The 12,394-nt window shown below is 39.3% G+C and overlaps 1 protein-coding gene and 1 long non-coding RNA gene across 11 annotated transcripts in view; one reads left to right on the top strand and one right to left on the bottom strand.

Annotated features, from left to right (window-relative positions):
- Positions 1-11,919, top strand: part of PRDM15 (PR/SET domain 15) — a 40,430-nt gene extending 28,511 nt beyond the window's left edge. For 6 of the 10 annotated variants that reach the window (XM_087757943.1, XM_087757941.1, XM_087757938.1 and 3 more), the window contains 9 exons: positions 1,528-1,691; positions 2,153-2,232; positions 2,837-2,956; positions 3,685-3,816; positions 4,320-4,403; positions 4,601-4,776; positions 5,966-6,046; positions 6,426-6,638; positions 7,144-9,956. In XM_087757943.1, the coding sequence (XP_087614069.1) occupies positions 1,528-1,691; positions 2,153-2,232; positions 2,837-2,956; positions 3,685-3,816; positions 4,320-4,403; positions 4,601-4,776; positions 5,966-6,046; positions 6,426-6,638; positions 7,144-7,620 (1,527 nt within the window). In that variant the 3' untranslated portion in view covers positions 7,621-9,956. The other 4 variants (XR_015704804.1, XR_015704803.1, XR_015704802.1 and 1 more) reach the window with 4 other exon arrangements.
- On the bottom strand, positions 7,950-12,377 carry LOC148055733 (uncharacterized). The gene is made up of 3 exons (XR_015704805.1): positions 12,239-12,377; positions 11,126-11,209; positions 7,950-8,079 (listed from the first exon to the last, which is right to left on the bottom strand). It is a non-coding gene; the product is annotated as an uncharacterized LOC148055733 (long non-coding RNA).
- Between the last annotated feature and the right edge of the window lie 17 nt (positions 12,378-12,394).

The raw sequence follows: 12,394 nt of genomic DNA, 5'->3' as shown, positions 1-12,394 counted from the left end.
ATCAGATGGTCCTCTAGTGGATATCCAGTTTGGAGGATTAAGACTGCTGCTTATGTTCAGTGTGATTGCTTATTCTTGGCCTACTCTATTACTAAAAGGATGGCATTAGAAGTACTGCTGGAACATATTTTACTCACTTGTCAGCTGAGAGAGGAAGGCTTTTTAAACCTCTTACTGCATGGCTTTTGCCATTTTGTAAAGAAGTAATGGGGAAGAATGGGGTCCTTAAGGCCTGTTGGGATTCTGTGCCCTTACTGGGTGAGCACGCTGTGCTGGGGTGGGGGGGATGCAAAAGCAATCAGTGAGAACAGCAAAACTGGCCAAACTGACATACGGACAGGGGAATTTTGGTAGGTGAGCCACTGACTTGGTCCCTGGAAATCAGAGCTTATTTCACAGTCTGCACTTAATGTGGTGAAAGTGCTTAGCTTATCTTCATTTTAAAGACATGGAGATAATACTTCAGTTTTCTGTTCTTACTTGTGAACTGGTTTTAAGTGCAAACTGATTTGAAGCTTATGTCAGTAAGCATAAGATGATGTGGTACCACAGCAGTTAATCACGTGCTTGCTTTCACTGTGGTAATTTTAATGCCTGACACTTAATGGGTACATATAAAATTGTATGCTTCCAAATGAGGGCAATTGTGCCATTCAAATTAGAAAGCTCTTTTTGGAAGCTGGCTTTTTTAGCACTTTTGCACATGTTTGTGAAGCAAACAGTTGTGTAAGGAAGGCAGCAGCTGTAGAAAATGAACATTACCTGTGATGAGATGGGGAGGCTCTTTTTGGCTGAAAATATCTGTTCACGCATTCCTATGGGAGAGCAACATACAAATGAGTCTCAGTGAAATATCTCTTCTGAGCCCTTAAGAATCTCTCTCCCTATTTTTTTTCTCATCCCAAAGCACACCTTCACCAAGCTGTGCAGTGCTATCAGAAGTACTCCAACTAGTTCCAAAATTGGAGCAAAAGATCATGTCATTATGGCACTTTGCCCTAATATGTTGGAGCATATACGTCTATGCAGGGTTACTTAGCCCAGGGAGCTAAGTAGCAGAGTACCTGTCTATCGTAGTTGTAGCACTTCCAGGAGCTGAGCTAGAATCACTGTCCTGCAATCCCTAGAAATACCAGCTCTTCTGGAGCCAGTGCCAAAGCTTACTGTGCAGACTAGAGCTTACCGTGCCCCTAGAGCCCAAAAGACATTTTTTCCATCTGTGGCGTCCTTGCTTTGACAGCTAGTGGAGGTTAGATGTGGCTCTGTTCAAGGCTCTTCCTTAGTGCACAAATAATTGGAGGTTCTCTGTGCAGTGTAAGAAGCAGAAGTACCATCTCAAGCTAGTGTGCTTGTAATGACCAGAAAGGTTCAGGCCTAAATCCAGCTTTCACAGATGTTTCATCTAGTGATACACAGGGTATCTATGTCTGCTAGCTCTGACTCTAGATCCTGGTAATGCGTTACTAGATCGTTGCTGTTCCCGAGCTCTTTTTTTCGCCTTTCATTCCCTATTGGTTCATTCCACAGTTGACTTTCGGCAGAGGGAAGGAGTACCTGAAGCACATAATGGACGTGCACAAGGAGAAAGGCTACGGCTGTAGCATTTGTAACAGACGTTTTGCCTTGAAGGCAACTTACCATGCACACATGGTCATTCATCGGGAGAACCTGCCTGATCCTAACGTGCAGAAGTAAGATGACATGTTGGACTGATAAGAGGAGCTATCTTTTTGAAGTTACAGTGGCTCTGCCACCTGATGCTTTTACAAAATTGGGCTGTACTAAAGTATCTGAAACTGTATAATGGGTATTAAAATGTTTATTAAAAGTTTGAAATATATATCACTAATGATTCACTTCACACAGATGATTAGTCAACAGCCTCCCAGTTTGGGCTCTGTAAAGTATACATTTATTATTTTGGCAAATATTTTTTAAAAACTCTGATTTGAGGATATAGCAACGCTAGACTGCTCCAAGCTTGCAGTGAACTTATGGGTTTCTTAAGGCTCATTTTAAAAATGGGTTTACATTTCAAGGAAATTTTATAGTAATTAATATTAGTAAATGAAATACAGTTGCTGGCAGAGATGCCTGAAAACCACCTCTGTCTCAAGAAAAGAATCACAGTTTTTGGTCTCTTTGGTTTCAGATACATCCATCCATGTGAAATCTGTGGAAGGATTTTTAACAGTATAGGAAATCTGGAAAGACATAAGCTTATACATACAGGTAAAAATGTTGTGTTTCGTTATTATTATCAATATTAAAAAGAAATTTCTGTTGCCAGTGCCTGCCTTATTTTTTTCAGGAGGAAATAAGTTATGGGTTTTTACTGTAAGTTACAATAAGATAAATGTTACATTTATGCTTTTAGGGTAGACCGGTTTTCTAAAGCAGGTAGTATTAATGAAAACATTTGGTCTAGGCACACAATCCAGATTCCTAGTTAATGTGATGCAGGATTCACCTGCTAAAAATCCTAATTCTGTATTCTGTTCTTCCCCAAATTCTTATCCATGCCACCTTCTCACCATTACACAGGCTGAATACTGCTATTGCAATATCATTTTTAACAGCTCATTATTATTTCATGCTATTCAGTATTTTCCTGCCTCAGGCTTTATCTTTTTTTTCAGATCTCACGTAAAAAGCCAGCTTTTCTCTCTCTCCAAAGTCTTCTAATTTAGTTTGGGCTACAATATGCATGAAAGATGTGGTTGACAACACAGGTGTACTGTTGCCCTCTAATTCACCAGTTTAGTCAGTTTTTAGGAGATGCACATTTTTCATTAACATTTTTTTGTTTATGTTGTCTTTTAAATTTATTTTTAAGGTGTAAAAAGTCATGCTTGTGAGCAATGTGGCAAATCATTTGCTAGAAAAGACATGTTAAAAGAACATATGCGAGTCCATGATAATATCCGAGAATACTTGTGTGCAGAATGTGGCAAAGGTATGTCTAATGCCTTGTTTTCCATTAATTGTGATACTGAATAGCAGGTGAATATCTGAATTAAAACTACTTCCATTCTTAGAATATTGGGAAGGTCCTCGGAGTGCTGTAAATCCTGCATTTTTGAGAGGCAGAAACTGTATTAATCAGGAGCCTTATGGTTACATAAACTACCCCTAATTTTATACAGTTTAGTTTCATGGCCTGCAAGACAAAACTGATTTTAATAAAATTTGCCTCTGTCAGATTGAGGAGTGCTTGCCTGACTGAGTTCCAGTGCATTTGCAGCACAAAAGTGAATTCAAGTTAATTTTTTCATTCTAGGCTGTTTTCAGGCTTAAGAAATAGAGTAATTTCTCTCTGTAAGAGCCTTAAGAGTCAAAGTTGCTTTGGCTTTTTGAATTGTTTGTGTTATAACTTGAACAAATCTGAACTGGTATTTTAGTGGAAGGCAGTAAGTCTGACATCTCTAATGATGTTTTGTCTTTGCTTGTCCCTGCTGTTTTGCTTCTTCCTCAGTGGTTACTCAGATGTTTTCCAGAGCTTTTTCCTGGAATTAAAATAATAATGATAATGTGCACTGCTACCTAAACAATTAAAAATATGCAATTGTGGACACGCAGCAAATATAATCTTAGAGCTCTTGGCTAACAACATGATCATCCTGAGTTCTCCTCTGAAGGTGGGAGCAATGGACTAATTGTCATGCTGTATCTTTTGTCTCACAGGAATGAAGACAAAACATGCACTTCGTCACCACATGAAACTTCACAAAGGGATTAAAGAATATGAATGCAAGGAATGTCACCGAAAATTTGCACAGAAAGTCAACATGCTGAAGCATTACAAAAGACACACGGGTGAGGTCTCTAAAGATGTACTAAACTTGCACTGAATCAGTTAAATGCTTCCTGAGAGAACTCTTATCTAGAACAGTGAGAGAGTATGAGGAACACTAATTAAAAAAATATGCATATTCTGCTTTTTTGAAAAGAGAGATTTTTGTCCTCTCATCAGCCAAGACCAACTGTTACACAGTTAAGATATATAGTTTAGTTGGTTTCATGTTTTGCTTTTTTAAGAGAGGTTGTTTTGGTCTACAGTAGGTCTAGAGCTTTGGTTTTGTTTTAAGTTAGTCTTCAGGTTCTCATTTGCCAAAACAAAATTTTACCTCCCACATCAATTTCTGTTGGATTCATTTTCTGCCAGATATAGTGGCATGGCTAAAAACAGTTGGTGAAGCTGGGCTTCTACCTGTCTGGCTGTGATTTTTTTTTTTTTTTTTTTAATAATATGAGACTCAGAATTGTCCCAGATACCTTAGACTGTTTTCACTCTGGTGCTAAATGTTCTCTTCATGCAGGAATCAAAGATTTCATGTGTGAGCTCTGTGGCAAGACATTTAGTGAAAGAAATACAATGGAGACTCATAAGTTGATTCATACAGGTAAGTCCTCTAAAAAACAGTATCCAAAGACAGCATCTTAATTTTGTTCCTAGGCTTGCTTTAGATTTGCCAGTCTTGGAACTAGTGTTACACATCATGTTACCAACATAAAATTGTTATTCTTGTTGAGATGTTGACAACACAGTACTCATCTTTGGGGGCTGTTGCTAACAGTGTTTCCTTCCATCTGCCACCAGTAGGAAAACAGTGGACATGTTCAGTCTGTGATAAGAAATATGTCACTGATTACATGCTACAGAAGCACATCCAGCTCACACATGATAAGGTAGAAGCCCAGAGCTGTCAACTGTGTGGGACAAAGGTTTCTACCAGAGCATCCATGAGTCGACATATGCGGCGTAAACATCCAGAGGTGAGTTAGTTTGGCAGGTAGATTGTGGGGTCATTTGGGTTTGACTTTTTAGTTTCTTTTAAAAAAAAGTTCATGGCCTTCAGTGATGTGAAAGGAATTACTTTTTCTTTTCTCTCTCTCTTTTTTCTGTTCTTTTGGGGCCAATTTTAGGTGGTGTCTGTTAAGCATGCACTTAACTGAAACAGCCCTTTCATTATGTTATGTTTCAGTAATAAACATATCTGATTGTCCCTAAAACTGAAGTTCTTCTGATTATTTAAATCCCTTTTCTTTTTCTGCCTCATCTTAAATGTATATTTTTTCATGTTTTGTCTTCATCCATTAGTGAGTATAATTGATTCTTTTTCCCCCATTGTGTTCTCTGTATTCAGAAGTGATCTGAAAGAGGTGGTAAATAGAAAGGTGATGGCAGCATCTGCTGATGATACAAAATTATTCTTAGTATTAAAGATGATGAATGCTGACTGCAGAGAATCTGGATTAGAGGAATGTTTTGTCTGACCCCAACGGGGCTTTTTCTGTGTTCTAAATTTCTGAATAGCTATTGTGTTTCTCCTCAGCATTTCTTGTTTAGGTTGACTAAGGCTTGTCCGCTTGTCCATTCCCTTTGAGGCTTTTTTTTTTTTTTTTAAATACCAATTTATCATTAGTATTGCTTTGCCGTGAATATTTTTTTATCATGATGACTGGAAAGGATGTCAACAAAAAGCTTTGTCTATTGATTTTTGGATTAAAATTGCAGCTACATATCTTCAGTCCAGAGGGCAATTTGTCTCTGTTTTTTTATAAGCTGAGATGTATAGATTCAGCTGAAAATAACGGACTAGGACAGAGTTGATAGGTTTATAAACAGAAATGCTAAAATAATAATATTTTTTTCAAACACACTGTCTGTCTTCTATAGAACTCATCACTTCCCAGTGGGTTGTGTTCTGTCTAGAATATGAAAATAAACAAATTCTTGTTGTTGTCTTGAAACTTTGCCGGTTTTCAGCAAGAAGGAAAAGATTATATGCCAAAAGGTTATTGAAAAAAAAGCCATGGTTAAACCCCTTGTATGAAATGATATGTGTAAAATGTTAGATTACATCATTTTTGCTTTGTGACAGGATTTATTAGGGCAATGCCGTATTGTTTGACTGTGGTACACACTGCTGCAGCTCACCAGCTGATACCTCTTTGTCTACAGATTCTTTCGGTGAGGATTGATGATTTAGAGCAGCTGCCAGAGACAACTACCATTGATGCCTCCTCAATTGGGATTGTTCAGGTAAATTCGTCATTGCAGAATTCTGGTGGCAGCTAGGTTCCAGGCCTACTGGAGGGTGAGGTGGGGACATCACTTTTTTGGTGCATAACATAGCTGGGCATAGGCTGATGGGCAAGGAATGTGCTTTTTTAGAGAGTCAGCCCCAGCTTAACGTGTATAAGCAGATGCAAGCTGTTGATCTGTTCTGTGGTATAATATGGGTGCTGGTAAAATGCAGGTAATTACAGGGTAAGGTCTCATTCCCTGAAATCAGGTTTTTGATAAAGTTTGTTTCTTCGCTTGAGAATCGACAGTAAACCAACTTCAGGGGATAGCCTCTTGCTTGGAACTTCACTAAGCAAAATGACTTGATGTTTTGTTTGGAAATGTGTTGCTCCAGCCGGAATTAGCCTTGGAACAGGGAGAATTACCAGAAGGGAAACAGCATATGAAAGCTCCTAAACGTGGCCAGAAACGAAAACAAAAGTCCGGTGAGGAGGAGGAAGCTCAAGTGCCTGAGGACCCTGCCTTCAGTGAATACACAGAGAAGGAAGGTGAATTCACAGGGAATGTTGGAGATGAGACTAATTCAGCTGTACAGAGCATCCAGCAGGTGAGCTCCAGTAGCAGGGTGATGGGTAGCAGGCATTGCTTAGAGGGATAACCCTTCTTTTTTCCTAATAGCAAACACAAAAGAGTGATCAGGACATTTAGAACTAATTTGATAAATTGTGGTAATACGAAGATGAAGAGAGACTTTAAAAAAACAAGGAGCTGGACCAGTAAGCTCCTCATGATTGTTTTCATTTCCTTTGGTGTTACCATCTCGTCGTTTGCCAGATACCACGAACTGACTGAAGCTGTGACTAAAAGTGTGAAAGTTAATTCAGCTGCTTGTTTTGAATGTTGCATATGCCTCCCTCCCATTACCTTCTTACTTCTGTATGTGGAAGTTGTTATATTCCAAGCTTTCTATGTTCCCCTCGGTGCGTATGACTTCTCTGGCTGGCAGTAGCAACATGTGACCCATCAGCACTCAGGTGGTCTTTCTTGATGCTTGATATTTGGTAGTCAGCTGCCAGATATAAGGTTGAGGTTACTGTTCTCTTTTTCCTCAGGTGGTGGTGACCCTTGGCGACCCAAATGTCACGGCCCCTTCCAGTTCTGTCGGGCTGACAAATATCACTGTTACCCCCATTACGACGGCAGCTGGAACCCAGTTCACAAACCTCCAGCCAGTGGCTGTGGGCCATCTGACTGCACCTGAACGCCAGTTACAGCTGGACAACTCAATTCTCACCGTGACGTTTGACACCGTTAGTGGTTCCGCCATGCTGCACAACCGCCAAAATGACATTCAGATCCAGCCGCAGCCAGAGGCAGCCAATCCTCAGTCTGTGGCCCATTTTATAAACCTGACCACCTTGGTGAACTCCATTGCTCCTCTAGGGAACCAGATAACGGAACAGCATCCTCTGACATGGAGGTCAGTGCCTCAGACTGATGTCTTGCAGCCCCAGGCACAGCCAACGCAACAGCAGTCAGGACAGCAACAGGTTCAAACAGAGCAACAACAACAGATGTATAGCTACTAATTTATACTTCGAAAAGTTTTGAAATGGACAGTACTTAGAGACAAAAACACACAGATGTGTGGAAAACTTCTAATAGGATTGTTTGCTGGATACCAAACAGAGGTGGGAAAACGTTTATACAATGAAATGTAAACTAAAATTGGCATAGCACCCTGCAACACCCTAATCTTGAGATTCTCACGCTGTCTCTAGACCTTGCGCTGTCTTAAAAAAAAAGGAAAAAAATCTCACCATAAATTTAACACCCCCTTGCACTGTGTATTTTGTGCAGTAAGATTGAGATTTGACAGGAGCATCATAATGCATCTTAACCAAAGCAGGGAAACCCTAAATATTATGACACTGGTGATTTACAAAACCCTTTCAGCCATACCATGTCACTTCTTTCCAGCCTGGAAATTACATATGAAGATCTTGTTCACACTGAGGTGGAATGCACTTGTGGTCAGCTGGTAGAGACTGAAATGTAAAGACACAAATGAGCAAAACAATAATTGTCTTGTTTTTTCTCTTCTTTAGGTCTTGTATCTAACAACATTGGTAAAGTAGGTGGAGGTTGGGGCTTTGGGGTGGGGATGAGTGTGGTGTGGAAGAAAATATACCAATTTCACAAAGTATTTCCATTTTAGTCATGGGAAAAACCCTGTACCCATAACACAGTGTTAGTGCTACTTGAATCAGATAGCTGGTCTAATGCTAAGGCAACTTTTATGGTCTTCTAGTCAAGTTTGAATCAAACCAGTTATGAACTGAAAAAAGAATGTGATAAAGTTTTATGTAATTTTTCAAAACTGCTCTTTCAATCTTGCTTTTAGCTAATAGGCCTGAAGAGCAATCAGTCCCCTTGATCAAGTTCAGGATGTGAATTTTTTTTCAATTAGTCTTCTTTCATCATGTAATAAACGTTTGAGAAAGCATTCTTTTTATATATATATACACACACATATATATATATATAGCCTTTGTACTTTACTGTGTGTTCCTGGTGAGTATTTGTGTGAAAAACACTGTTATCAATATGATGCATTAATTTTTTCATCCCCATATTTGCCCTTTCTTACAGAAATAATGTATGGATTCTATTCCTTCTGTTTCCAAAACTATTTCCAAAATTCATAGCCGCACAAGGTTGTGTGAAATGGAAGAAAAAAGAATGTCTGAAGCATATTCTGCCACGTGGAGGCAGCATGCCCTAGCGTATAATGGGCAAGGTTTGCATGACTGTTGGGGATATAAATAGTGGGTTGGGTCTAATACGTCATTGCTGGTATTACACTTTCATTCCATTCTCCATACATTGATGTGCAGTCTGGACTTTTGCATGTCAAGAAGATAGTATCTTTCCCACAGAGAAAAAGCAGCTGATATCAAAAAGGAATAAACTAAAAAAACATGGTGCTGCCTGGAATCCTGAAAGGCAAATCTGTCCTTCCAGCTACGGCTGAAGAACAAGGTCCTTTGGGGCAGCAGACTGAGCCACAGAACTGTGCTAAAGGTTTTTGCTGAAGATAAAGCAGCTGCTGTGTTTGGCAGTGAAGATAGATTGATGGTTGTAAAAATCCTGTCTGTGCCTATCGTATTTATGAAAACATTCTATGTATTAGCAAAAATATGAGTAGGAGTGACTTAAGCTTTGAAAGTCTGTATTAACATGGACTACTTGACCCCTAAAGGATGCCTTATAATCTCTACAACAAATTATTCCAAAGTATAGATGTCTGGGTATTAAAATTAACCTCCAGTGGTTTTCTTGGTGCCATAGCCGTGTCCAGAGGCTCGCTATGTTAGGCTCTGTGCAAAGCTTAGTTGCAAGAGGACATGAGTAGGAAAGGGGTTTCTGGTGACAGCTTTTTTGTGTCAGAGGAGCAGAACTACTTTTCTGTAAATGTCAGCAAGCCTATAAAATGCATCAGAGGGACCTATATTTGATGGGACAAGGATACATATCAGAAAGAGAAAATATTTTACGGGTGTGGGAAAGAATTTTTCATTCCCTAGCCTCTTCTGTCTTCCTCAGATCCTTTTCACACAATACCATGATTGTAATGGTAATTTTATTAGGCTCCTGTAATTTTATTAGGCTCCCAGTATCCTGAGAAGTACAGTTTTATGCCTCTCAGTCACCTGGATTATTTCACCACTGGCTTGAGCCAGTTAAGTTTCTCCTCAGCTGTCCTGTCCACAAATGCTTCCCCTTCACACCAAACCCACTGGTCAAGAGGAAGCTAGGTTTTATTTATTAAATATGTTGGTTATGTACTTGAAAGTACTTGAATTTTTTTTTCCTGTGTTTGGTGCCTAATTGGTAAAGGCACATTATCTTTTGGCAGGGTACTTTGGAGGGGAAAAAAAAAGGGGGGGGGGGGGCGGGGAGGAAAGCAAATGTAGAGGTCCTAGGTCAAGTTGTTACGGTAAATAAAAGACGGCTAACATCTAAAAAAATCCATATATATATATATACACACACACACACATGGAGGGTTACAGTGCTGCATATAGAGTTTCTAGAAGATCAGGGTTTTGTTTAGACGTGTAAATGGTGATTAAACTTTTAAGTGGGGAAGAAGAGGTTTTTTTGCCTTAGCTGCAGAGTGAGTACATCTGCTCTATGTTAATACTACTGATAGTAGCATTCATGATGCATTGAATCAACCTGAGTAATTTTAACATAGGTAATTGCCTATTTGATAAGAATTGCATATGGAGGTAATCAACCATTATGGAGACCTCTCTGACTTCACAAAACCTCTTTATACCAACATGATCCTCTGATATTCTGCACTCTTACGCTGCTGAGCATCCCTCCCACGCTAACTGGCCTGCATAATTCCATCCAGGCAAGTTAGCATCTTACCTTTCTGATAATGATTGATTCTAGCGGATTTGAAAAGGAATGATCACGCAATAAAGGCTTGTATGTTGGTGGTCACATAGAAATGTCTCTCTTCAGTCTCTCAGTATCTCCAAAGTCATAGAATCATACAACAGCCCAGGTTGGAAGGGACCTCAAAAGATCATCTGGTCCAACTGTTTTTGGGAAAGGGAGCCTAGATGCGATTATCTAGCACCCTGTCCAATTCCATCTTTAAAACCTCCAGTGACAGGGACTCTACCGTGTCCCCGGGGAGGTTGTTCCAATGGATGATTGTTCTTACTGTAAAAATTATCTTATATAATGTTCTGCTTCAGGAGGGAAAAATACAACCACTGGAAAGGCTTTGACTAGGCCAGGCAATAGAAAGTTCTCTAAAGGCTAATCTTCTCAGAGCACTCCTTTTAGAAATGATCTTGACTTTCCCTGCAACCATTGCTATAGTACCTCATCATCTCTCAGCCTGATTTTATTATTACTACTGTTACTAACATCCCTATGAGAACACAACTGTATCTTGGGTGTGCTGCAACATGAAAAATTTCAAAACAAATTATTTTGTTTGGTTTTGTTTCAAACAAACTATTTTGTTTGGAGACGTTGGAAATTGATGCCTTTTCAGGCAGAGCTTACCTTGGACAAGCAGTGGCTGCCAGCTGCTCTCCCAACTCAGCCTTTTTCAGATGAATACCAAAGTTATACTGATGCCATTTCAAACTGCACAAGAAATAAAACTATGTAAGGGATGTGCAATCTAAATTTCCTTTGTCAATTTGTTACTAGCCTTTTCAGCTATAGGATGTGAAGGTTATTGTTTTCAGCCACGTGTTGGAGATTTTGCATAACAACTGTTCAGTAACAAACTGGAATTACTTTGAGCCAAAGGAGTGATGTTGTGTAGTGTTCTGTGTATTGTAATTGTTTATTGCTAAGACTATTATTTAATTGAATGCTGTCTGTGGCACATGGGCTCTGAAGTAAAGGAACATCAAGGTACAGAACCATTTCTCTACCAGTGTTACTCTCTTCTGTTCCTTAATTAACTCATCAAACATTTTTTTCTTCAAATCACGTGGACTTGCTACAAAAGCGGTAACCTTAATTGTTATCCCATAGAACTTTGTACACCCCACAATATACAGAAACATGGGGTAGCATCCTAAAACATTTATTCTATAGCTTGTTACTGGATAATAACAGAAAGCAGAGGAGATTGAATCTTTCTTGGCTGTGGTCTGTGCTGAGTTCTCTCAGGAAAACCTACTGTGTCAAGTGCTGTTGCGCTCTCTAAAATTAAAATTTTCTTTTTAGATGTGCCAGTATGAAAAGTGAGTATTTTTGCAGAAGCCTACCAGTCAGTCTCCTATCAATCTAACCGGCTACGTTTCTGTACCTTTTTATTGTTCCAGAAATTGTTTGAAGTTAACAGCCAGGTAACAGTTGAATTTATTTCTAGAACTGAATTTTCTGTCCATTTGTCAGAGTGATTTGCTCGTGTTCTGCATACATGAAGATGCCTGAATGTCTCATCTTGAAAACTAGGAGTGGAAAAAATACCATACATCCAGATGACAATCCTAAAAACTATAGGTACTGCATGGAAATGGATGGGGTAAATAGCTTTGTTAGTATTGCATTGTGAATTCTTGTTCAGTAATGAGATTTCCTTGGTGCTATTTAAAGTAATAATAATGTCACGCCTTCTAATTACTTTTGGCCTTACATTTATTATTGATACAGGCATACCTGTTGGAAAATCTTTAATCCCTTGTGTTTTTCGCATGCCTTTTCACGGTGGTTGTGCGTTGGCCTCATCCGGTGCAAAGGGAGAAGGAAACGTATCGGAGGAGGATGCTGCTGATCCACATCACGATGCACAGCAAAGCTCTGCCCGAAGTAGTT

Source organism: Nipponia nippon, unplaced genomic scaffold (genome assembly GCF_047370975.1).
Source record: "Nipponia nippon isolate SJK-2023a ecotype South Korea unplaced genomic scaffold, ASM4737097v1 scaffold_2, whole genome shotgun sequence".
NCBI classification, from domain to species: Eukaryota; Metazoa; Chordata; class Aves; order Pelecaniformes; family Threskiornithidae; genus Nipponia; species Nipponia nippon.
The sequence above is the reverse complement of the archived record's forward strand: the minus strand, read 5'-3'. Positions and strand labels throughout refer to the sequence as shown.